At 26.4% G+C, this 25,146-nt stretch overlaps 2 protein-coding genes across 4 annotated transcripts; one reads left to right on the top strand and one right to left on the bottom strand.

Annotated features, from left to right (window-relative positions):
• Positions 1–951: 951 nt before the first annotated feature.
• On the bottom strand, positions 952–9,575 carry LOC107174212 (uncharacterized). 3 transcript variants are annotated; one of them, XM_089225030.1, is made up of 11 exons: positions 9,257–9,567; positions 8,911–9,151; positions 8,689–8,844; positions 8,099–8,246; positions 6,258–6,414; positions 6,112–6,200; positions 5,639–5,793; positions 5,303–5,573; positions 2,216–2,466; positions 1,441–1,524; positions 952–1,315 (listed from the first exon to the last, which is right to left on the bottom strand). In XM_089225030.1, exons 2-11 carry the CDS (start codon positions 8,998–9,000, stop codon positions 1,100–1,102), a joined length of 1,617 nt encoding a protein of 538 aa, XP_089081156.1. In that variant the 5' UTR covers positions 9,001–9,151; positions 9,257–9,567; the 3' UTR covers positions 952–1,099. The 3 variants fall into 3 exon arrangements, with proteins under 3 accessions (XP_089081156.1, XP_015380561.1, XP_089081157.1); XM_015525075.2 differs by having other exon boundaries at positions 1,447–1,524; positions 9,257–9,559; XM_089225031.1 differs by lacking the exon at positions 1,441–1,524 and having other exon boundaries at positions 9,257–9,575.
• Positions 9,576–9,719: 144 nt separating this feature from the next.
• On the top strand, positions 9,720–25,085 carry Dcr-1 (Endoribonuclease Dcr-1). Its single transcript, XM_015507627.2, has 21 exons — positions 9,720–10,179; positions 11,063–11,277; positions 11,345–11,486; positions 11,558–11,686; positions 12,889–13,761; positions 13,838–13,971; positions 14,063–14,294; positions 14,375–14,526; positions 14,683–14,824; positions 17,444–17,680; positions 17,759–17,938; positions 18,966–19,179; positions 19,241–19,413; positions 19,469–19,653; positions 19,709–19,962; positions 20,022–21,383; positions 21,450–21,767; positions 21,827–22,047; positions 22,403–22,568; positions 23,816–23,891; positions 24,642–25,085. The coding sequence occupies exons 2-21, from the start codon at positions 11,102–11,104 to the stop codon at positions 24,796–24,798; spliced, it is 5,523 nt and encodes a 1,840-aa protein (XP_015363113.2). The 5' UTR covers positions 9,720–10,179; positions 11,063–11,101; the 3' UTR covers positions 24,799–25,085.
• The last annotated feature ends 61 nt before the right edge of the window (positions 25,086–25,146 follow it).

Raw genomic sequence — 25,146 nt, 5'->3', positions numbered from 1 at the left:
TTTTGTGATAATACACTTATATTTAAATATTTTTGTAAATTTAACAAGTTCTCGTGTCATTTTTTGGATATTAATTGATGGTGGGACTAAAACTTTTAAATAATTAATTAAATTGTAATATAAATGTACTCTATTCAGATTATTTTCTAATATGGATTGAAAACATGTTGATTTTGAATATAACATACAATACCATTTAAATAAACTGAAAGCATTACTGATTAATTTTTGTATTCTTTTTAATTACAAAATTACTTTTTAGTTATAATCAGTTAAGATTAAATACCTACAAAGAAAACTTCAGTTCTCTATGAAGTCTAAAACTTCTAGGTTTTACTCTAACTAGTAACTATCTTACTTGCTAGTTGTCTCTAAAATCCAACCCCCCCCCCCCCCCCCGGATCCTTGCATGCAATACTACTAATATAAATTTTGAAATTGTTTTACAACTATGCAACTAAAGATATTTTACTATATTCTATAATATTTCATAAAATATTATTGTTAATTATAATACGCCATTATGATCTATGTTATGTCAATATATAGAATAAATATTCTAATATTAATTAAAAGGCGCAAACAAGATTTTTGTTTGTTATTCATTTTATGTATGGCTGTCATGTTTATTACTGAAACATTCTCATGATGAGAAATAATTGTTCACACTGGTATTATATCAAATATCATAATCATCAAAATATATAGTGCAACATCTTTTAATGGACACCACTAGGCCCTTAATAAACAGGAACTTTTAAATTCCCTGTGAAAAATTCAAGTATGTATATATATTATTCAAATTAGATGTAGTATAAGTATGTAATCTCTATACTCTAATTCATCTCAGGTAATGTGAAATGCTAGAAATATCAATTTACAAATCATAAAAGACCAGTATCTTACATTGTGTGTAGGTTAATTAAGTTTTGTTAATCTTGAATACTTGGGTTAGTTAATATTGATATATTTATTTTAAAAATGTTTCTGTAGGTACTTGTTACAATACTAAAATATTATTATGCACTTAGTATAGTAATTAATATGATTATTTTTAATTATTAACGGTAATATCAAAAACTTATGATACTTAATGCATTTATAAAGGTGACTGAGGTGAGTGAGGGATTGTACTCATTGCTTCTTTTTTAATTCTGATAAATTTCTGCTTTATGTTCTCAATCGATTTTCGTGAAATAGATACACTTTTAATTTCATCTTTTTTAATTTGACCAATTTTATGTTCAGTTTCGTTCATTATCCCAATATCAGTGGTAAATATAGATTGATTTTCAAGAGTGACACATGTAATATCCTAAAAAAAGAAAGTATACATTTTACTGATAATTTTCTAATTCACTGGATTCACTTATATTATTAGTATATTACAATATTATAAAATAATATTTTCATTTAACTACTATTATTACATATAATTACATTTACTTGCAAGCTTTCATTGTCATAACTTTGTAATATTTTAACTTCTGTCTCACGCAGCTCATTATTTTCTTCCCCCATTTCCTGCAGGTTTATTTAAAAAATATCAAATACAATTATGCACAATAATTTGTCCATAGTAAAGAAAATTAATTGATAGGTTAATTATGATATGATTAAACTTTGAAACTGAAAATTTAAGACTTTTTTGAAACTTAATATTTATCGTGCACAATAAAAATGATATAGTTAATCATTCAGCTTGTCCAATATTTATTATTAACTATTAACTGGCAACTTCTTACCAAAATTTAAAAACTTGCATTATAATTTCAGAATTTGAAGAAATATGAAAACAAAAATCTTTAATATTATTTTTATTTTAAGTTTGAATAAACATTATGAATTATAATAAAGTTATGGACAAGAACAAATGTTGAGACATTGTTTTATATGTGCATTACAAATAAATATATTTAAAATATTTAATCTAATATTTAAAGAAAAAAATGTATGTATTTAATTTAGATACACAGGAAATCTAATATCTCCATCTCTAAATTTGAGCACTTTATGTGTTGAGTACATATAAAAAAGAATCTCAATAAGTATTATTCATTACCATTGACATCTTATTAATAATTTTAGTTTAAACTTTAAAATTTAATTTAATTTAAATACAAGTCTATTATGTATTAAGTTTTATGTTTTAATATGATATTCTAAGAAGTTCTATAAAACACACTATATATTAAAATAATAATATATTAATTACATCTTGTATATAATCTTCTTTGATTGGTTTTGGTAATGTTTCATTGTATACACATCTAATGGTATCAATATTGATTGTTTGATACTTATATGGTTGACTACTAGAGTGTAGTAAAATTGATCGCCTTGATTTATTACTTTCTTTTGAAGCCATTAATTTTGGTTTATCACTAAAATCTGTTTTTAAAATTATTGGAGGAATAATTTTGTAAACTGATTGTATTCTTGGATCAAGATTTACAAGACTTTTACCTAAAAAGTAAATTGTTTTCATTCAATAGTTTATTCATGACATAGGTGTACTATTTTATATAATAATAAAATATTTTAAAAGATATTTAATATGATACAGCTAATAAAAAAAATAAGAGAATGAAGTGTTAAAAAAATATAAAAAGGATGGAAAGAGTGTACTGATCTGCTGTACATTATGTGTCACGTGAGTTTCACGAATGTGTTACATTTAAATTCAATGATGATATAATATATCAATAATATAAATTTTGTTAATATGATAAATGAATAAAAATAAAATAAAAATAGATATTATGTACATTTTATGATATTGTTACTTAAGTAATATTGTTTACTATAAGCATATTAGCTAAACAGCAAGTATTTTGTCCTAACTGTAAAACATTATATTTGAAATAAACACTGTTCCCGAGTTCCCGAGAATAATATGTTTGAAATGCTCAATCCTTAGCTATATAAATTTATCATTTTATACATTTTTAAATACAAAATAAATTATAAATATAATTTTTAATGAATTTTAAAAGGTCAAAATTAAAAAAGTGAGCATCGCTTTGCTGTATAATAGAGATGGAGAGTAGGTAACTATAATGGATGTGTTAAATTTGAATGCTATGACAACAATCGTTGTATACAAAAAACGATTCTGAACAGGGATGATTTGTTAATCTAGGATTATTATATAAACCTATACTTAAATTATAATATATATATTTTTTTTTATATAAGTAATTAATTTTTAAATGTAATTTTGGACGAGTTTTTTTTATAGTTATTTGGAGAAAAATTTATGGAGAATCTTGTGTTGGGTTTTTTCACCTTATAGGTATAAATCACAAAATTTTATGAATTTTCAACTTCATAATTCCATGCAAATTTGACATATTTCGTAAACATTTGAACTTTAAATGCTTATAAACAAAAACTGAGATTAACGATTTTCGAATTTTTTTACTACAATAAGTACAACTTAAAATAAACCTTGTAATAAGTTTTAAAGAATTTTCGGAAAGCCAAATTTTTTTATAGGTATTTAAAAAAAAAAAACTGAAAAATTAAAAATTTACATGGTCTATTTATACGTGATAAATTTTATTGTAAAGAGATAACGCTAATATAAACATTTGGTGAAAATTTCAATTATTTACAATGATTCGTTTTTGAGTTATAGCAAAACATTTGATTATGCGTAAAACTACCTGTTTTTTTGTTACTGTATTTGGGTTTTTCCAAACGTTTTTGAAAATTACTAGAAAATTTATAATTTTTGTCTACAAATAAATCTGAAAATATTTGTTATTTTAATAAGTTTTGTCAAAAATTGAATTTTTAATATTTATGAAAAAAATAGTGCCTGTAAATATTTAATACTTAGCAACTGCTACTATATCAACTTATATTGAACATTATATAAAATTTTCGAGCTTCCTGGCCCGATGAAATAAAATTGTATTGAAAATTTCACACACAATTTTAGAGTATCTAAGCTCAAGTTTCTTCTGCTTTGTTATTCACTCGTAAACGGTTTATCATGTACCAATGGTTTTTTTAATTTTGCTATTAAAAAACAAATAACCGTAGAGCTTGACATCAGTTTTTTCTTTCAATTGGGGGGGGGGGAGTGGCATTTAAAAAAAATGGAGTGGCACAATTATTTAACATTAAGAAAAAAATGTTTGTACTTAAAGTTATGTATGTATTAACAATTGTGAAGCTGTTATAAAAAAAATCTAATCCAAAGTTAGATTACTATCAGGAATATAATATCCAAACTATTTTACTCTACTTATTCTACTTTCTATATAAATACGAAAATAGGATAAATTAAAAAAAAAAATAAGTTCAAATAAAAATAATAGCTGGAAACAGTCTTCTAATTTTTTAGTTCAATATGTTCTACAATCTAAAAAAACCAATTCGGCTATTTACTAAGCTGTGCAGTTATAAATCCAGTGGCACAACTAGGGGGGTGCAAAAAGGTTTTTAGCACCCCCAAGTTAAAATTTAGCACCCCTTGTTTTTTATTCATAATCATTATTATATACCTAATATTATGAATTTTATGTTTATAAATGATAGGAAATTTCCTGAAAAAATGTATAACTCTTTGGTCGTATAATATAATTTGTAATTTATCTTTGTTGAATATTGAAAAAGATTTTTTCAATTAGATAAACACCGAAACTATTTAGAATAAATATTGCATGAAACCCAGAAAAATTATGCTGATTCAAATGTAGAAATTATTATTTATTTAACAGGATTATGAAATTAAAATGTTTCAATATGTTTCTGATACTATAGTAAAAAAGAGTAGTATAAATGTTATTCATTTTTTTATTTTTATAAAAAGTCTTAATATATTTTTTAAAGTTTTGATGTATTGATTAAAGTTGGTCTATGAGTAGGGAGTGTGGGAGGCTTTTCCCCCCATGGCCATGTGATGTATTCACAGATTTAACACCCCTCGTTTTAGAGATCTAGTTGCGCCTATGTACAAATCAACTGTTTTGTTCATGAAATTTGTTAATACTGTGTTGACTCTTATAAATCTATTGTAGATGATTCGTGGTGATATAAAAAATTACGTTTGTCTGATAACTATTTTATTGTATTTACTATTCTTCTAATTTTCTTCGGGAGGGCATTGTAAATGTTTGCATAGAATTTTTTTTTTGTATATAATGATTTTATATCATTGAATTTAACTTTAATACATCTGTGACATCAGACTTTTAATACCCCTTCTATACAGCAGAGTGGTACTCACTTGACACCCTTTTTAATTTTGTAATTGAACATAATAATAAAAATAATACATAAATTAACTTACTAGTAAATACTTCTTTATATAATACTTGATTTTCAATTTTTAAATGATCAACTATATTATTTAAGGCTTTAATATGTTTCTCATAAGATAGAATTTGATCTGTCATCTCAATAACTGATTGTTGTGATTCTTTAACCATAATATTCAATTTTCCATCATCATTTAGCTGTTCACACCAATTTATATAACTCTTTAAAGTATTTTTTATGGTCTTAAGAAATATAACCAAATCTACTTTTCCATAACTGTCCATTAATTCTTCTTGATTTATCTACATGTAAATATTAATAGGTAGAAAGATACAAAATCATAAAATAACATTAATTTAAAACTTACATCAAAAGTTAAATGTACTATATTGGCATCTAAAGTTTCTTGCGTTTTTAATATAATATCAGTTAATATAGCACACTTCAAAGCAATTAATTTATGTTGTTGAAAGTTAGTATACAAATTAATACATTTTTGTTTTAATTCCGAGACTTCATTTGCTTCAAATATGTAAAAAAAACATAATAAACAATAATGGGTTCATATATTTAAATATATTATACTAAACTAGTGTCGGCCTGGTCAAGGCAATGGTCGTTGTCAGGCTGCTAGCTTTTTTTAAAATCAAAATACATTAAATCTCTACAGCTAATTTGCTACTCTCATATGCGGACTACCGGCATATTTCTACTCACATATGGGCCACAAACAGAAATCTTGCCTGGGTCCTTTAGTGACTAGACCGACACTGTACTAAGCCTTAATGAATTAAAATCAAATCACAAATTTTTCATGCATATTAAAAATTATTTTCATACCAGTTGCTTCACAATGTTCAATATTAAGTAATTCAGATTTAAAATCTTTAATACGTTGCTTGCTATCTTGAATGATTTCTTTATATTTTCTAAAATATTAAATATTTTCTAAAATAAAATAATTTTTTTTATAATAAGTTACTTACACAGCTATATCTGTAGTATTTTTAAGAATACAACCAACTCGAGAAATTATTTCATTTACTTCATTAAAATTACTATTTGATATTCCATTAAACATTGATATTTTTTTGTCAATAAACTTGTCTTCAATATAAAGTGGTGCATTTAAAAAAACAATTCCTAAACATAAATTAAAAAATAAGATATTACATACTAAACACTTGTCACTTAATTAATGTTAATGGATAATACAATAGAATAAAAATTTTATATCATTATTTGTGATTATAAACTTCACTTGAAATAAAACATATTATAAATGTATACAATTAGTTAAATAATCACAATAATCACTTGATTTAGTCCACTATTAGCAATTATTATTAATTTATAACCTTTATTATAAGCAATAATACTATATGTAGTTTACTTTACTCGTCATTGGTATTGCTACGAAATATTCCAACATTGGTATTGTTCACACCTTATTATTTTATTGTTATTAATAACTACTAAATAACCATAAAATATTGAAATCAACATCAGTTATTTATTTTTTAATATAGAAAGCATTTAAAATAATAACAATTAAAAATTACATTATAAAAAGATTTTTCTACTTAAAACGCACATCAAATATTATTTTTTATAATTATGTTTTTGTTTTGTTTACATAAACTTCTATTATTATACAATATATTATGAGCAGTTCCCAACTTTTTAAGCCAGTGATGCCCTTTTTTTGGATCAAATTTTGTATGGTGCTCTTTTGTGATACCACAAGAAACATAAAAAATTAAAATAAGTTCTCATCAATAACCAATCTAAATAATTGTATTGATCATATCATACAAATTACAAAATAATACTTAAAAAATGAGAAAAAATATTGTAAGATAGAAAAATTGTTTTAAAAGTGACAAATGAATCTGAAAAACTAATAACTAATGAGATTTTTTTGACTTTTAGAAAACTTGACAATGCCTGGTTTAATTTGTGTATTTTTCAGTGGATAATTTTTTTGAAAATTGATGTATCAGATATCAGAATCAAATATGGTACAAATAGTTTATGAGTAATTTAACTTTGTGTTCTAATAACGAAAGATCTATGTAATATAGGTTTATAAGATCTGAGGACTATGGTGATTTGAAATTTTGAGTCATTAATATTAATCTATATATGTCCACTATTAATAATTTGAAAAAATGAAACAAATATGATAAATACTAGATCCAATATTATATCTATTTTTATATTTTACTAAAATCATTTTTAAGGTAAATTATTCTTAGTACCTACAAATGTCTTAAAAACTATTCATTCAAATTTTGAATCGGGCACATAAACTATTTCAAAAAAATAATGCATTAAACAATTTACAGTAAAAGAGAGAGGTTTTCATTTGAAAAACAGAAATTTGTATTGCCACAGGTTCTTAACTAATACAACAAAATTCAAGAATTTTAAAATTTGTTTTCATGTTTATTTAAAAATTCTAAAAATCAGAATTTGAATAGTTATTATTAAAGGAAAAAATAGTTAAGGGCTTAAGGGACTACTTAAGGTTACTTATGAGTTTATGACTTAACAGGTTGATAAGTTCTAAAGAAATATTTATAAAATTCTTTAGCTTATAAAATTATATTTTGAAACACGTTGATTGACGATTTAATAGCCTCAGGAAAATCTAATAATATTTAAATTTTAAACTGATGGTTCTCAAGGTGAACGTTGCTTTTAACACGAATACCAATGACGATGGGTTAAAAAAACAAATTTTATATTTATATCTAATTATCAGTTATAAAATGAAAACTGAGTGTATTAATTAAATTATATTAATATAATTAAAATACTATACCCTTTTTCTTAAATTCACAACACTTTATGTATAAACAAAATTGATACATAAAAAAAATAAAGACAGGGCCACCAGGATTTGCTAATAATGATGAATTAACTTTTGAAACAACATTAGAAGATTTTTCATAAACAAACCCATCCAAACCCTAAAAAAAAGCATAATGTATACTAATACCTATGTAGACAATTATTTTTCCATTCTTAAGTCTGGTTCTTACAATCTCCGGTTAAGAAGACGCCACACCCACATGTGTTGTTTCCGTTTTTCAAGTACATAACAAAGCAAATTTTACGCTCAGAAGTTCCAATTTCGTTTAATTTTAAATTAACGGAACTAAATTTGAACTGCTAAGCGTAACATTTGCTATGTTACACACTTGTAAGACAAAGACAACACATGCAGGTGCGGCATCCTCTTAAGTGTTTGTAAACGGTTAACTGATGGTTAGTGAGATTTTTACTGGCAGAATTCTGCCAGTTAAGTGTCCAGTGTCCATTAACTTTAACCAGACATTGTAAGAACTGCCCTTAAAATAATTAATAATTTTAATCATTATGGTTATATAAAATGAACAATAATATAATTACATTAATAAGGACTGTAGCTGTATTTCGGAATTCAGCAGCTTCTTTAAAATTAGTTATTGGCCAAGGTACAGTTTTTAAGCAATTCGGTTCTGTTAATGGAAGCAGATAATATAACACCTGTTCCATGGCTTCTTTGTTTGGTTTATTAAATATTTTCTAAAATGTAATTTACATTTAACATTAATAAATAAATAACATTTTTAAATAAACACAAAAACTTACATTTGTTAGATGTTTATTCAATGTTGGAGGAATAGTTTTTCTGCTTAGCATAGATATACCTTGAATATGATGACTTATTCTTGCTTCCATTTTGCCACAGAACAATTACGATTAGGTATTCCAAGTTTAATTTAAACTCAATATTTTATAAATAGTTGATCAGTATGAAAATTGAAAGTGTTGACATATGAATGCATAAATAACAAAAATAATTATTCCAAACAGATATGTTGTTCTACAACTATAGCAAAATAAAGCAATCGATTATTAAAGTATTTACAAATCCAAAACAATTGTAATTAACTTTATTCTTGATAAAATATTATAAATTACAAAAAACTGGTACCTATATATTAAAAGATAATTAATTATTAAATCTTAATACACCAGGATGCGTGGCGATGGTTCATACTTCATAGAAATAATAGAAATTATTATAATCTAATGCTCAAATGACTAATGAAGTAATGAGTAATAACTAATAAATGATTGACTTGGTGATTCTGTGCAAATCTGTGGTTATTTTTTAACGTTTTTTTTTTAACTTAAATGATAATAAAAATGCATTGTTTATAATAATTTCACGATAATTCCCGCCAAATCGTATTGATTATCAATGCTTATCATTGTTCTGTGTAGTTCGTGATCACAGTTCGTGATTGGTGCACCTCATAGAGTAATATAATATTACCACAGAATAATAATTCTGTGATATTACCATGAAATGGTATAATATACTGTTAATACTGAATATTACCCTATGCCCTATGGTGCACTTATTGATTGAATTATAATCTGTTATCGTAATATTTTATCTCACTAAAATCAACGACAGGACTGAGGACAGGCACAGACAATAGACATTAAACAAACTAAACATTAAACAAAAACAAAGTGAAAAACATGTCTAAAGTTGCAGATTTCCTGTTATTTGTTATTCTTATTCCTTAAATAACCAGTAATCCTGACTCCTTTCATATTATACTTGTTTATAACTCCTTTGAAGTCGTACACTACAACAAAAAGTGCGTTTAGCCGTCTTCCATCGGTCCATAGTTCAGACGTCCACCAGTCTACATAAATTCCAATGTATTTAGTTTCAAGAATCTAATGATCTTTTAAATAATAACAATCATATAACTATTTTTAATAATATGAAGCATTACTAATATTATCTTAATTTAGTTTCAATAATGAAGTTAATAATATTTTAGAAATTGAATTTATTTTTATTGGAGAGAGACTTTATTCATCAGTGACAATATTTATGTATGTATAATTTTTTGTTATTTGAATAAAAGAAAAAGATAATATTTTTTTTAAGGTCCACCTACCTACTTGAATAATTAAATAATTATTTTGATAAAAAATAATTTTTGTTTGTTTTTATATATATATGTAAATGTACATACTTTTAGTACCTATGACCAGTGGTAACAAATTCATAAATCATGTGAAGCGATTGCTTGACTTCTTTAATGGAAAATTTTTAATTATTTAGTGAGATTTTATGAATTTATTTTCACAAAAAACTTTTGTTAGGTTCCATCGCCTATAACTTATATGTTGTTAATGCTATTAATAATAAAAATGGGTATATTATATTTTATAGGAGCAGTATTTTTTAAGAAAATTTCAAATTTATTTTTATGATATTTAATTTGTATAAGATAATAACTTCTAATTTAGCTCTTACTCTCATACTATGAATGATTGTAAAATAAAAATACACCAGTTCTATTATTATTAAATCATAACTGTTAGAGAATTGTATTTTATTTAAACACACACTTGACTAGTAATAAAGAGTTTGAATGTTCGAAAACTGGTGTAACTTTAATATTTTTATCAAAACCATAAATGTTGAGCGTTGTAACTTATAACCAATATTATTGTTATGAATAAACAATAATACAATGCTAGCTGATAAATTATTAGCTTATTTTAATTTAAAATTGTCATCGCTTAAATTGTATGTAATTTATGTATAACTTTTTATATTAAGTTATTAGTCATAAGCATAAGCTGCACAACTAAATAAAATAACTTGTTGAAATAAATATTTTTAATTAGAAAATAGAAAACTAAAAAAAAAAAAATTTATTTTATGTCATTAATGGAAATAAAACATTTAATTTTGTTATTCAATTAGGAAGTTCTGTCTATCAGGATTAATTTTCAATTTAATTTAATGGCGTTAACATTCGGTGATAATATACATACTAGAACATTTACTCCTCAAGAGTACTTAGTTGAAATTCTAAGTTCAGCTAAAAACAAAAATATAATTATTTCATTAGAAGGTACAACAAATAAGGTATTTGTTATTTTAAAACTCATTCGAGAACTTGCTTTTAAAATTTACAGGTTAGTCATAAAAATTAAATATTAATATTAACAATGATCAAATGATAAATAAATTGATTTTCTATAGGAAATCTGAAAAAAGAAAATGGACTTTACTTGTTTTAGAAGAAACAGAAATTGATCAGTACATGTTTTCTATTGGACATTTGACAGATTTAAAACCATTAGACATCAGATCAGTCAATCATTTGGATTTTATTAATTATGAGGTTTGTATTAAATATTATAATCTTCCTTTCCCCAAAAAAATGTTTTAAATATTTTGATTTTGGTCTTCCAGGTAATTATTACTACTGAAAACCTATGTTTAGAATTATTTGAAAAAAAATATTTGCGATTTGACCAGCTTAACTTAGCTATATTCAATAACTGCCAGAAAATAATTCAGGAAAATAGTACTTATTATAAGGTATTTAAATTTTTTCTAATCAGATTAATTATTTTGATTAAAGTAAAAACTCTATAAAACAGACATCAGTAACAGACTTTTATCACTAAGAGATGTAAGTGCTGCATGTAGTAATGTAGTATGCATATATCGGGTGATTAATTTAATGCAAGATATTAATTTTTTGAAAGTATTAATGTTTTTGAAAATATTCTTTTCATGATTTCTAATCCTTTAAAACTATACTTTTTTCTAAAATAAATATTAAAAAAATTAATTGTTATCATAGTTTGAATTTTGTCTTTAAAAACAGAATATTTTTTTAAGGTACTTTTATACATAAAAATCAAATTTAGGATGAGTATTTATGAGTTATAACTTCTAGACCAAAGCCTGTGAAACAGTGGTTCTTAATTTTTTTTAGTTCATGGCACACTATTATACATTACAAGTTTGCACAGCACACTCACCAACAAAAATGTAAGGAAATAAATTACTGTTTTCAATATTTTTTATCAGCATAAATAAAAAAATCAGACATTTCTCGCGTCACAGCGGTTTTGGGAACCACTCCAGTAAAATATTGATCAATTTTTTTTTTTGGGGGGGGGGATCAAGGTCTGGACCTTAAACCTTCCTGGCTAGTTATAAAAAAGTATCAAAAGTTTGATGTGTGGAGCAGTAAATCAATATTTGGTGAGATAACCTCATACCATTCCACTTATTTAAAATTTTAAATACTTAAAAGTCAAAAACTACTCATTCTAAATTTAATTTTTATGTATTGAAATACGAGTATTTAGAAAAATATTCTGTTGGAATATGAAATTAAAACTGAATATTGTCTTTCAAAAAGATAAAAATCTTAAAAATGTTTGGCATAAAAAATATTTTGTATTTTTTAGTGGCTAGAAACCATGAACATTTTTTTTTAAACATCTATACATTTTGAAATAATGAGTGTTCAGTGATTAAAAAAATCATCCGATATTCAGCATTAGGCATAGATATAATTTTATTTAATATGTATTGATGAAATTTAGGAAATATCTAATCGGAATTCGCATATTATTTTGATAGTTATTCTCAAGGTGGCTATAGCCAATAATGAATAAACCCCTGTTCTGTAGGTAGGCCTTGGCAAACAGATGTCTTCAAATAGAGGTTTTACTTTATAGTAAAATAATACGAAAGTAATGTTGAAATTCTTTTTATTTTTTTAGATTTGCAATTTTATCAAGCCAAATAGTAAATGTAGAATATTGGGTATTGTTCATCCATTATTTGAATTTGATTCTGATCCATTCTTTATTGAAAATCAATTGAAATTTATATCACACAAATTGATTTCATCTATCGAGACTGCCAGTGATATTGTTTCTATATTGCGTCACTGTTGTAAACCTAAAGAAGTTCTCATTGAATGTGCTATTCACACAGAAGATCTTACCAATATTAAGATAAAGACAATGGTGCAGAGTTTAACTGAATTCTTAAATGACCATAATTATGAGCCTGCTATCATATATGGAGACGATGAAGAATTTGGTGAAGAATTAAAACAAATACCTAACCCTAAAAATGAACCTTTACAAATGATAGCTGATTTTTTGGAGATTTTAAAAACAATGGGTCCATATTGTGCAGATAAAGCTGCCTTGACACTCCTGTATATGGTAGAAAAATTGAAAGTTAAAACTCCATATGAAAGACACTATGTTTTGTTATGTATTGTTTCTACATTATTGATTCAAATAAGAGCCACATTTGATGATATTTTTTATAATTATAGTAATATTGATAAAGTACTGAAATTTAGTTCTCCTCGTGTATTACGAATTATTAATACTCTCAAACAATTTAAACCAAAATCTTTTAAAGCAGATAGTAACAATGTTGAAGTATGTAAAGATCAAAAAGAAAAAAAAGATAGAACTATCAAATCTAAATCAATAAGACGTAATTGGAAATTAGCTAGGAGATATGGAACTCATAGAAAACAAGGACGATCAAGAGATCCGTATGAAGAAACTGTTTGTGCTATAATTCTCGTAAACAACAAAATGACAGCTTCTATTTTGTATTATTTATTTTTAGTAAGCATATTTTATTTTTTATCAGTTAAATTAATTTAAAATGAAGTAATTATTTTATTGTTTTTATCTTCTTTAGGATTTGAAAAACAGTAACAAAGAAGATTTTGGTTGGATTCAACCTCAATACACAGTAGATAAAGAAGCAGATCCAATTACTGAACCTAAAGAATTTGAAATTGAACATAAAAAGCAAGAAGAAACTTTAAGAAGGTTTGATTGTATACATTTTTTATAAAAGATTATTTTCAATAAACTGTATTTGATTGCAATTAATAATTTAGTATAAAAATGGTTATTTCAGGTTTCGACAAAGAGAATGTAATGTACTTATTGGAACTAAAGTATTAGAAGCAGGAATTGATTTACCTCGATGTAATTTAGTGATTAATTATAATATACCACTTTCATACAAATCATATCTAAGGTCTAAAAGTAGAGCAAAAACAATAGATGCTCATTATATTTTAATGTTTGACGAAGATGCTACTTCAAATATTTTATCTCGTCTTAAACTATATAAAGACATTAACCAGGTAAAAATTGATTTTAAATAAATAAATTATTTATCTAACCAATACATAATTTAAAATGGTTTTAAATTATTTTTTTCTAGATGTTATTAAATCATTGCACTTTAAAAGATATTGACATGGAAAAAGAAATCTTTGCGGACAGGTATAATTGGTGTGTTACGCCATTCAAACCAGGAAAAAAGGAAGATTCACCATTTGTTGATATGGCAACAGCCATAGGACTTGTGAATAGGTATTAATTTATATTATTAGTTCATCATACATTTTTCATAATATTTTATTTGTGTTTATAACTTATAAGTACTATTTTTATCTGACTGATTAATTCCTATGTTATTATAATGATTGCATTATATTTCCTAAAATATTTATAAATGTGTTAATATAGGTATTGTGCAAAATTACCTAGTGATACTTTTACCAAATTATCTCCTATTTGGAAGATACAATCAGTAGTGTATGAAAATCAACCAATGTTTGTTTGTAGTATCCGACTTCCAATTAATTCACCTATTAAACATGATATACATGTAAGTATTATTTATGCATTATAGAGAACTAGATTGTCATATTAACTAACTAAGAAACTCTAAATAGCTTATTGAACATAGTGGTGCTATGATGGACTTAAAGTGAAACCTCACACCTACTGGGTACTTAGGTGTGTAGCACATATTCAATATAATAATATTTTTCTCTTTTAAAACAATTTTAAATACTATTGATATAAAAAAATGTGAAGAAGCAGGTAACACTGTGCTGTACATAGGTATCATGCGGATCACTGGATGTGTTAAATGTGATTTCAATTTTATAAAATTATCTTATATAAAATGCGGTTCTGAGTAAAGTCAATCTGTTAGCCTATATTATAATAACTAAAACCACTATTCTCAGTTTAAGAAGCCAATTTCATGTAAATTTTAACTTAGAATATCTATTGAAAAATATTGTGTTTATTTAATTTTTTGATTTTTTTTTCTCTATTCATATCGACCTATAAGTTTTTTGCAAAAATGTTTGAAAGGCTTATTCTTAAAAGAATTCTGCCATACATTTCTTCAAGTAACATACTTCCAAATACTCAATTTGGCTTTCTTGTCTCTCATTCCACAACTCATCAACTACATAGATTAGTCGATACCATTTCGTTCTCACTTGAAAAGAAAAAATACTGCTCGTGCGTGTTCCTTGATGTCTCTCAAGCCTTTGATAGGGTTTGGCATGAAGGGCTGTTATATAAACTAAAAGCTTTTCTTCCCCCAACATATTTTTTACTCATTAAATCTTATTTTGCGGAACGTCACTTTTAAGTCAAGTTTGGCTCTTCCTTTTCAAAAATTGAAAAAATTAGTGCAGGAGTCCCTCAAGGTGGCATTGTTCACCAATACTATATAATGTATATGCAACAGACCAACCTACCTCTCCATCAACATCTGTAGCTGAATTTACGGATGATAAGGCAATTATATCAGTACACGAAGACCCACACATTGTTTCTCTAAATCAGCGTTTCTTAAACTTTTTTATCCGTGAAACACTTTTTAATGTCCACTTTTATCGTGGAACCCCTACTTCTTTTTAGCTTTTTAGTTTTTTTTTAGGATTATTTGCAAATAAATTATAATATTAAGTAGAAGTATAGATTATTGAATATATTGAGTTATCTGATAGATTATTCCATATGGCTTATACATTATTATTTAATATACAAGTATTATTTTCCATAATGGATATTTTAAAGTAATTTTCTTGAACATTTAAAAAAAATTACTTAAGCTTTGCGGAACCCTGAAGTGATCTACGTGGAACCCCAAGGTTCCGCGGAACACAGTTTAAGAAACGCTGCTTTAAATCTTCAAAACCACCTTGACCTAATGTCTGTCTGGTATGAAAAATTGTGAGTTCAAGTCAACCAATCAAAATCCATTCACAGTACGTTCACTCTTCGTCTCCCTTAGTAACATACCAATCCCTTCATCCCATTCGGTTAGGTACTTAGGGCTAACCTTTGACCGTCGCCTCACCTGGGGACTTCATATCAGAACTAAAAAACTAGCTCTAAACGAACGACTTCGCTCAATTAAAACACTAATATCTAACAAGCATACTAAACACCAAACTTCTCATATATAAATCATTAATTAAGGCCTTGTGGACTTATGGCCAACAACTATGGGACAATGCAAAAAAAAACTAATGTAAATAAAATCCAAACCGTTCAAAATAAAATCTTAAGATTAATCACTAACGCCCCTCCTTATGTCTCCAACTACACTCTGCACACAGATTTAAATACTAAAACAGTTCACGATGAAGCAATAACATATTGCAAAAGATTCCATAACAGACTTCCATATCATCCTAATCACCTTATATCCAATTTAGCTTCTCGCACAATTCCAGGCAATCCCACCCAACGACTGAAAAGAAAATGGTGTCGAGATTTACAATTTAAATAAATAAATTAAAATTATATAAAATAAAAAGTTATTAATAAACAAATAAGTAGTGCTTTCACTGGATGGCTTCTTTCCTCACGTTTTCATGTTAAAAAAAATATTATATCTCACATTTTTATTGTGCTCAAGGCTACAGATTGTATATTCTTTGTTAAAAAAAAAAAAAGATTTTTGACTTCTACTTATGTGGAACATTGTTTTCATTTTTAAGAGGGCGCAACAACTGTATTTGTTGTGTCAGTCGTAACAAGGCGTAACATAATAAATTTATGCTCAGCACTTCACGATTTATTCCGTTAGCTTAGAAGTTAGAGTGAATAGGCCTTTTAAAAGCGTAACGTAAAACACAGATAATGTTTTTACCATCAAGTTTCATAATTGGTCTATTCACTCTAATTTTTAAGCTAACGAAATAAAATGTGAACTGCTGAGCATAAATTTGTTATGTTACGCGTTTGTAAGATTGAGACAACAATACGGGTGTTGCACCCTCTTAATTCTTGGTTATAAAACTGAACATCAAAATAATTTGCAAAATTTTTGTGATTCTGATGAATTTTGTTACTAATAACATTTGGTAATTATTAATTAAGATTGATTTAAGCCATTATTCTCATTCCCAATTGATGTAAAATAAACTATTATAGTATTATTTGATTAAATATTAATTTTTAATTTTTTTTACAGGGTCATCCAATGCCATGTGAAATTTTAGCAAAAAGAATAGCTGCATTAGAAGTGTGTAGACAACTTCATTCTCAAGGTGAATTAGATGACACCCTTCAACCTATTACAAAAGAATCATTTCATGCATTGTTCAATGCTGACGAAGTATTGCCAGACGCTGAAGATGCATTAATACCTTGGGACACAGAAGAGCCTAGACCTGGAACAAATAAACGCCGCCAATACTACTATAAAAGAGTATAAATAATATTTTAAACATCTAATATTGAATTGTGTTTTAAAGTAATTTCCTAACAATTATAAAATTTTTACTAGATTGCTGAGGCATTTAATGACTGTAGACCAGTTGAAGGTAAAGCTTGTCATTTATATGCTATATTGTTAAATATGAATTGTCCTGTACCAGAAGAACAAAATACTAGAGGTCGAAGAATTCATCCACCCGAAGAATCCATTCATGGGTTTGGTATACTTACAATGAAACACATTCCAAGTGTAAGTAAATATTTATAAATGAAAATATAATATGTATTTATATGTATACTTATACAATAAGTTCTCGTTTAACTTCTTAGTTAGTTTAGGTTCCTAAAAAACAAAACATTATGTGAAATAAAATGATAAATGAAATATTGTTTCATTTTTGTAATGGGTGATTTACTTAATGATTACTTAAAAAACACTGAAAAAATGTTTTGTCTATGTTGAGCATGGACCAGAGAGAAAAAACAAATGACTGTGCTTTGACATCCTCTTAAACAACTTATTACCAAAAAAATGAAGAATCAATACGAAATATTATGTACATATAGTATAATTACAGCCCTCAGAAACACAATGCCAGTCGAGATGATACCTAGTGTTAGTCTTGAAGGAAATACACCTGGATGGTACGTTGCTACACTGTATAAACTTATTGATTTAAGATAGATATTGGGCATAGTATATTAAATTCAGGTACAATGTGCATAAACTGGTGCATAGAGACCAACACTGAGGTCCAGAAAAGTCTAACTTAACCTAACCTTTGGAATATGTAAGATGACTTTTAATCAATATTTTAATTTTTAAGTGAGATAATATGAGCATTTTAAATAATATTTCTCAAACCCATTTCTTGCTTTAATATTAAAACATTGAAAATTCTACTGTATACTGTACTCTATAAGCTCTTACCTAAATGTTTGATACTAGATTAATTCACTCTTATATCAAATATCAAAACTAACAGCACACTATTGAAACTAGTAAGCCACATTTGTTATATTGTACGTTTGTAAGACGTATACAACAAGTGCATAGGTAGTGTCCTTTTAAGAGTGTATGCACTACACACAATTAAATAACATACAGTCCAATATAATAGAAACATTATACTGGAACTATTATACTGTTAAATGGAACACAAGGTATTAAAATTGTATGACTTGATAGAAAAGCAATGTTAAACAAGGACTTACTGTATATATTATATTGGTTATAACTTTATAAGTTATAACTTGGAAATCAAATAACTTTTTAGATTCCGCCATTTCCCATATATACTCGATGTGGTGAAGTATATGTGAGTTTAAAGCCTATAAAAACAGATATGTTTCTAACACAACATCAACTGGATAATATAGCCACATTTTTAAATTATACGTTCACCAATGTACTACGTTTGCAAAAATGTCATGTGGCATTTGATCCAACTACTACTCATAATTGTTATTATATTGTGCCAACTCTTCGAGGTTGTATGCATCAAATTATTGATGGTTATAAAAGCTATAAAATGTGATTGATATATTATAGATACAAGTGGATTGATAGACATTGATTGGAAATTCCTAGATAATATGCATAAATGTAAAGATAATAAACTAAGTATTATAACTAATGAAGATAGAATACATTTTCAACCTGATATTGAAGTATTGAAAGATGCTGTTGTTACTCCTTGGTATAGAAATCAAGAACAACCCCAGGTATTTTCTAAACAATTTGAATATTTATAATAATTAATCTTATTTTTCTGTTTAGTATTTCTATGTAGCAGAGATTTGTACACATCTTAATCCAAAATCACCATTTCCTGGTTCTATAGAAAACTATAAAACATTTGAGGATTACTATTATCTTAAGTATAGATTAAAAATCCAAAATCTTGAACAACCTCTTTTAGATGTGGATCATACTTCTGCAAGACTTAATTTTCTTACACCAAGGTTTGCTAGTATACATAAATTATAAAATTTTTTTTTATATTTTAATTGTTTGCAGGTATATGAATCGTAAAGGTGTAATTTTACCTACTAGTAGTGATGCAACTAAAAGAGCTAAACGAGATAATCTAAGTCAAAAACAAATTCTTGTTCCTGAACTTTGTAATGTTCATTTATTTCCAGCATCAATGTGGCGTAAAGCTGTTTCTTTACCATGTATACTATATCGCATTAATGCTTTATTGTTAGCTGATGAAATTCGTACTATTGTTGCCAAGGATATATCTTTAGGATTGGTTAACTTAAGTTTTGGTAAAGACCATAAACTTACTAAATATTTTCTGTATACTAATTATTTTTACATTTAATAGATCACATGTGGGAGCCTTTAGATTTTGGTTGGACCATGAAAGATGTATTAATAAAAAGAAAAGAACAAAAAGAAATTAGTACGATAAAAGTTGCTGAACCAGTTGAAACTGTTAAGCAACTTGTAGATGAAAAGATAAAAGAAGAAAAGATAGATAAATCAGATGATCCTAATTGGATGGATATTGGAACATGGTCTAATGATATGGCTGACTTTGCAATGAATAATATTGATAGTACGACAAAAGTAAGGTATTCATCACCTACTAGTTGGATGATTCAAAGTGATAATGAATCAAGCACGTTCAGTGATCTTGATTCAGATGATGGGATTCAAGTTAATGGTTTACACTCTAATGGTTTACGAATAGAATTTAGAAATACTTATTTAGCTGAAGCTGTGGATGAAAATGATTCCAAAACAAATAAATTATTATTTTTCCAAAACAATGAAACTCCTCAATTGTGGACTTGGAATGACAATGGTCACTCTGTAACTGAATATAATTCTAATCAACAAGACAAACAAATTATAGATTTATTTTATAAAAAAGATGATGATATTATTATAAATCGAGAAGTAAAAAGTAGTACCAATATTGACAGCTTATCTTTATTAAAACTACCATGGGAATTAAATGCAAATACTGGTTATGGACTTTCAGACATCAATGTTTTATCGGATAAAACTTCATTTATCCCTGAAGATGATAATGATATTAAAAGTGAAATATTCATAAAAAATAAAACATTCGATAGTGTCAATAAAGTTCATGGTGTGCAATCTGAAACATTTAGTTTTGATTTTCAGCCAGACTTAAACAATCATCCTGGGCCAAGTCCTAGTGTTCTACTTCAAGCATTAACTATGTCAAATGCAAATGATGGAATTAATTTGGAACGTTTGGAAACTATCGGAGATTCATTTTTAAAATATGCCATTACAGCTTACTTATACTGTACCCATGATAATGTTCATGAAGGTAAATTGAGCCATCTTAGATCAAAACAAGTCAGTAATTTGAATTTGTATCGTCTTGGTAAACTAAAAATGTTTGGCGAACGTATGATATCTACAAAATTTGAACCTCATGATAATTGGTTACCACCTTGTTATTTTGTCCCTCATAAATTAGAAAAAGCTCTTATTAGTGCTAGTATACCAACAACTTTATGGAATATGATAACACTTCCCACATTTAAGGATCCTACAGATAAAGAAATTGAAGAAGTTATCCAACAGTTCAAAGTTGGTTTCTTAAATGAGGACAAAGAAAATACCCCTTTATTTGTGCCATACAACCTTGTTACTCAACATAGTATTCCTGATAAAAGTATTGCTGATTGCGTAGAAGCTTTAATTGGTATAGTAAATATAATTATTTATCAGTATAACCATCAAATTTTTCCTAAAATGTTTCCTTTTCTAGGTGCCTATTTGATATCTTGTGGTGCTCGTGGAGCATTATTATTTATGTCTTGGCTAGGAATAAAAGTATTACCTACGCTACATGATTCAAAATTAGGTTATCTAAAACCCCCATCATCTCCACTTCTACGTAATGTTGACGATCCCGAAGGCGAATTAACAAAGTTGATGGATGGATTTGAATCTTTTGAACAGCATTTAGGATACCATTTTCAAGATCGTAGTTATCTATTACAAGCAATGACTCATGCTTCTTATTACCCCAATCGTTTAACTGATTGTTATCAACGATTAGAGTTTTTGGGTGATGCAGTTTTGGGTAAATATAAAAAGAATATAATAGTTGATTTTAATTCTAAATTTAATTTAAAATTTTAGATTATTTAATTACGCGGCATTTATATGAAGACAAGCGACAACATTCACCTGGAGCTTTGACAGATCTTCGTTCAGCACTAGTCAATAACACAATTTTTGCATCCCTTGCTGTTAGAAATGGTTTTCATAAGTATTTCAAACATTTATCCCCAGGTTTGGCTGAAGTTGTTTGTAGATTTGTAACCATACAAGAAGAGAATGGCCATACTATTGATGAAGAGGTACCTAACTATTATTCAAACATATATCTTTATTTTTATTTTGCTATGCGTATTTATGGTAAAAGTTGTACTTTTATGAATTTATTTAACGTTAAAACTACACACATCTTTAAAACAGTATTTTTAGTTTAAGTATTAAGACTAACATTTTAATACAATGTTACTTATATTTTATTCAATCGATTTCAAAATTAGTTCATATAAATACTAGATTTCTACTTAAAATCATTTTTTTGTAATCTTCATTGATCATTGATCTTAAATAATAAAATGCTGGATTAACTTAATTTTGAGTGCTAATAATGGATTTTCCCACAACTCAATGAAATATATAAACTTTTAAAACATTTTTTAGTTTTATTTTTTGGGAGAAGATGATTGTGAAGAAGCTGAAGACGTTGAAGTGCCAAAAGCCCTTGGTGATGTTTTTGAATCGGTTGCAGGAGCAATTTATTTGGATAGTAATATGTCATTAGATACAGTATGGAAAGTTTATCATAAAATAATGGAAAATGAAATGGGTAAGGTTACATATTATTATGATCACTTAAATATTATCAATTTTTTTTTTTACCTTAATGCTTCAAAAATATGTATTTGTTTATGAGCAAATTTAATGTTTTAGTATTTTTTAAATAATTTTTATAAGCTATGTTAGTGTAGTTGTAAAAACCAAGTACAGTAGAACTTCGATTAACCGTCACTGTCGGGACCGGGGCTATGACGGTTAATCGAATAGACGGTTAACGGAAATTTTGCAAAAAAAAAAACGTGTACATACATATACACACATTTATTATATTTTTTACGTGTGTGTACTTTAAAAATAATACATATAAAAAAAATATAACATATAAATTAATTATTGTAACACATATAAACACGACACATAAACTACGAAAACACTAATACACACGGTACACACTTACACGTAGGCTGTTCGTCGGTCACTGATTAAATTACAATACATACATACATAGTACAATACATACACACATAAATTTATAGTTCGTTTATCACATTTATCGCTTATATTGGATATGTATATATTACAAACTATTTTTATACACTTGATAGTTACTGTGTTGGGCACCACGACGAGTTTATCACAATCGTCTAATTATTTTTTTTTTCGGCGATGACCGATGACGGATAACAGAGAGTGACGGTAGTTCTACTGTATTATTAAATATTAAAAATAGTTTATATAATACAAAACAAATACTTAAATATTTAAAAATTGTTTCTCTGAGTGAAGCATCTTAATTATTATATTAAAACATTTAAAATGGCTAAAAAAATAGTATGTGGTGTCAACACAAGCATTATGCTTAAAGGGGAGTTGAAAACATGTATTTAAAACACATATGACAATTTTTTTTTTAGTCATTAAACCAACCTACCTACCCACCAGAACCGCTTACAAACTAAAAATTATATTCTTCAAAACGATATAGAACAGTTAATGATCTATTATTTTATTCTATAGTCCCTTTTTTTTAAACATTATAGCTACTACCTAGTACCTACCCACCCATTTATTTAGCTATGACATTTGTCATAGGCAAAACCTACTTTTGGCGTCCCTGAATGGCCTGAATATTAATAAATATGTACCTTAAACAAGCCTCAAGTAGTGAAAACTATTAATTACCAATAATTAATATAATAATTAATTACTAAATGCTTGATATTTATTATAGTTAATGTTTTTAATTTTATAAATAAATGCTTGAATATATGTTATATGTTATTATTTATGTTATAGAACAATTTAGTAAAAACGTACCGAAATCTCCTATCAGAGAACTTCTAGAATTAGAACCAGAAACTGCAAAATTTAGGTGAGTAACATTTAAAAAATAATATCAAAAAATTGTTATTTGGTAGGAACATAGTACTAGTGTAGGTTTGCTACATAGAAAGTGCATATTATATGTCATTTGAATATTTTTTTTCAGTTACATAATTTAAAGATGATGGAAACATGGGTTAATTCGATATACTTAGTGCGATTTAACTTATTAGCATGAGAGATTTTGACCATACAATTTTTTTGTCTATGCATACATTATTTTTTTAATAATATTGAGTACTTATGAACAATTGTATAGAAGAGGTTTTGAGCATAGGCACAAATAGGGAGGGGGGCTTTAGGAGCTAAGGCCCCTAACTAAACCTTTCTTAAATGTTATATTAAGCTTATTAAATATTAGTAAAATTAGGTTTTAAACCCCCGGGGGGCCATATCTCAAACACTATTTGCGCATATGGCTTCTGAGATTTTGTTATATTTAGTAGAACTATTTTTTTTATCAACTATAAAGTATATTTTATTATTTATATTCAAAATTATTTACGGTATGGAATAATTAATTTTACTTATTCCCAAATATTTTATTATAACGTTAATAGAGTCAAACAACATTTGACCTAAAAACATTTTGGAGACCGATTATGCTAAATTGTTATGCTATTAAAAAAAGTTGTTGTTTGTAGTAGAGTACATGCATATAACCTAATAATCAGAAAATGTGTTAATTTCTTAGTATATTTAATATTATAAAAGATGGATTTTTTTCTATTGTTTCTAGTAAACCTGAAAAGTTGGCAGATGGTCGACGAGTTCGGGTTGTAGTTGAAATATTTGGCAAAGGAGAATTTAAAGGTATTGGTCGTAATTATAGAATCGCTAAATGTACAGCGGCCAAATGTGCCTTAAAGCATCTAAAGAAAAAGATAAAGAAATAGATCATAATCTATGTACTTTACATTATACAGTATTAATTGGAAACAAGTACATAAAGCGATATCTGTTAAAGAATAAAATTTATTTTGTAGTTAATAAAGTAATACATTCAATTGTTGATTATTTTAATATTTATGAGTATGATATTAATTGTATTTGAAATTTTTTTTCAATAAAAGTGTTCATTTTTTGTTTAAAAATATAGAACTAGTGATAATTTGTTTTTCCTCTTTTTGTTTAATATTTTAAATTTTGAGTGAAATTATATATGAATGAATTGATCTTGTAATTATGTGTACTGTTATTTTTGTGTTTGAAAATTACTACTTTTTTTAGTTGCAAAAATGCAT

This window comes from Diuraphis noxia, unplaced genomic scaffold (genome assembly GCF_037042655.1).
Source record: "Diuraphis noxia isolate RWA-SAM2 unplaced genomic scaffold, SU_Dnox_SAM2 contig0003, whole genome shotgun sequence".
NCBI classification, from domain to species: Eukaryota; Metazoa; Arthropoda; class Insecta; order Hemiptera; family Aphididae; genus Diuraphis; species Diuraphis noxia.
The sequence above is the reverse complement of the archived record's forward strand: the minus strand, read 5'-3'. Positions and strand labels throughout refer to the sequence as shown.

Bases quoted from the DNA above. Each gene is read 5' to 3' on its own strand.
- Dcr-1 (XM_015507627.2), top strand. From the start codon at position 11,102: ATGGCGTTAACATTCGGTGATAATATACATACTAGAACATTTACTCCT. The intron at 19,654-19,708 runs GTTTGCTAGTAT...AATTGTTTGCAG, and splicing joins CTTAATTTTCTTACACCAAG to GTATATGAATCGTAAAGGTG. The intron at 19,963-20,021 runs GTAAAGACCATA...TACATTTAATAG, and splicing joins ATTGGTTAACTTAAGTTTTG to ATCACATGTGGGAGCCTTTA.
- LOC107174212 (XM_089225030.1), bottom strand. From the start codon at position 9,000: ATGGAAGCAAGAATAAGTCATCATATTCAAGGTATATCTATGCTAAGC. The intron at 6,201-6,257 runs GTAAGTAACTTA...TTAATATTTTAG, and splicing joins AATACTACAGATATAGCTGT to AAAATATAAAGAAATCATTC. The intron at 1,316-1,440 runs GTAATTATATGT...TTCTTTTTTTAG, and splicing joins ATGAAAGCTTGCAAGTAAAT to GATATTACATGTGTCACTCT.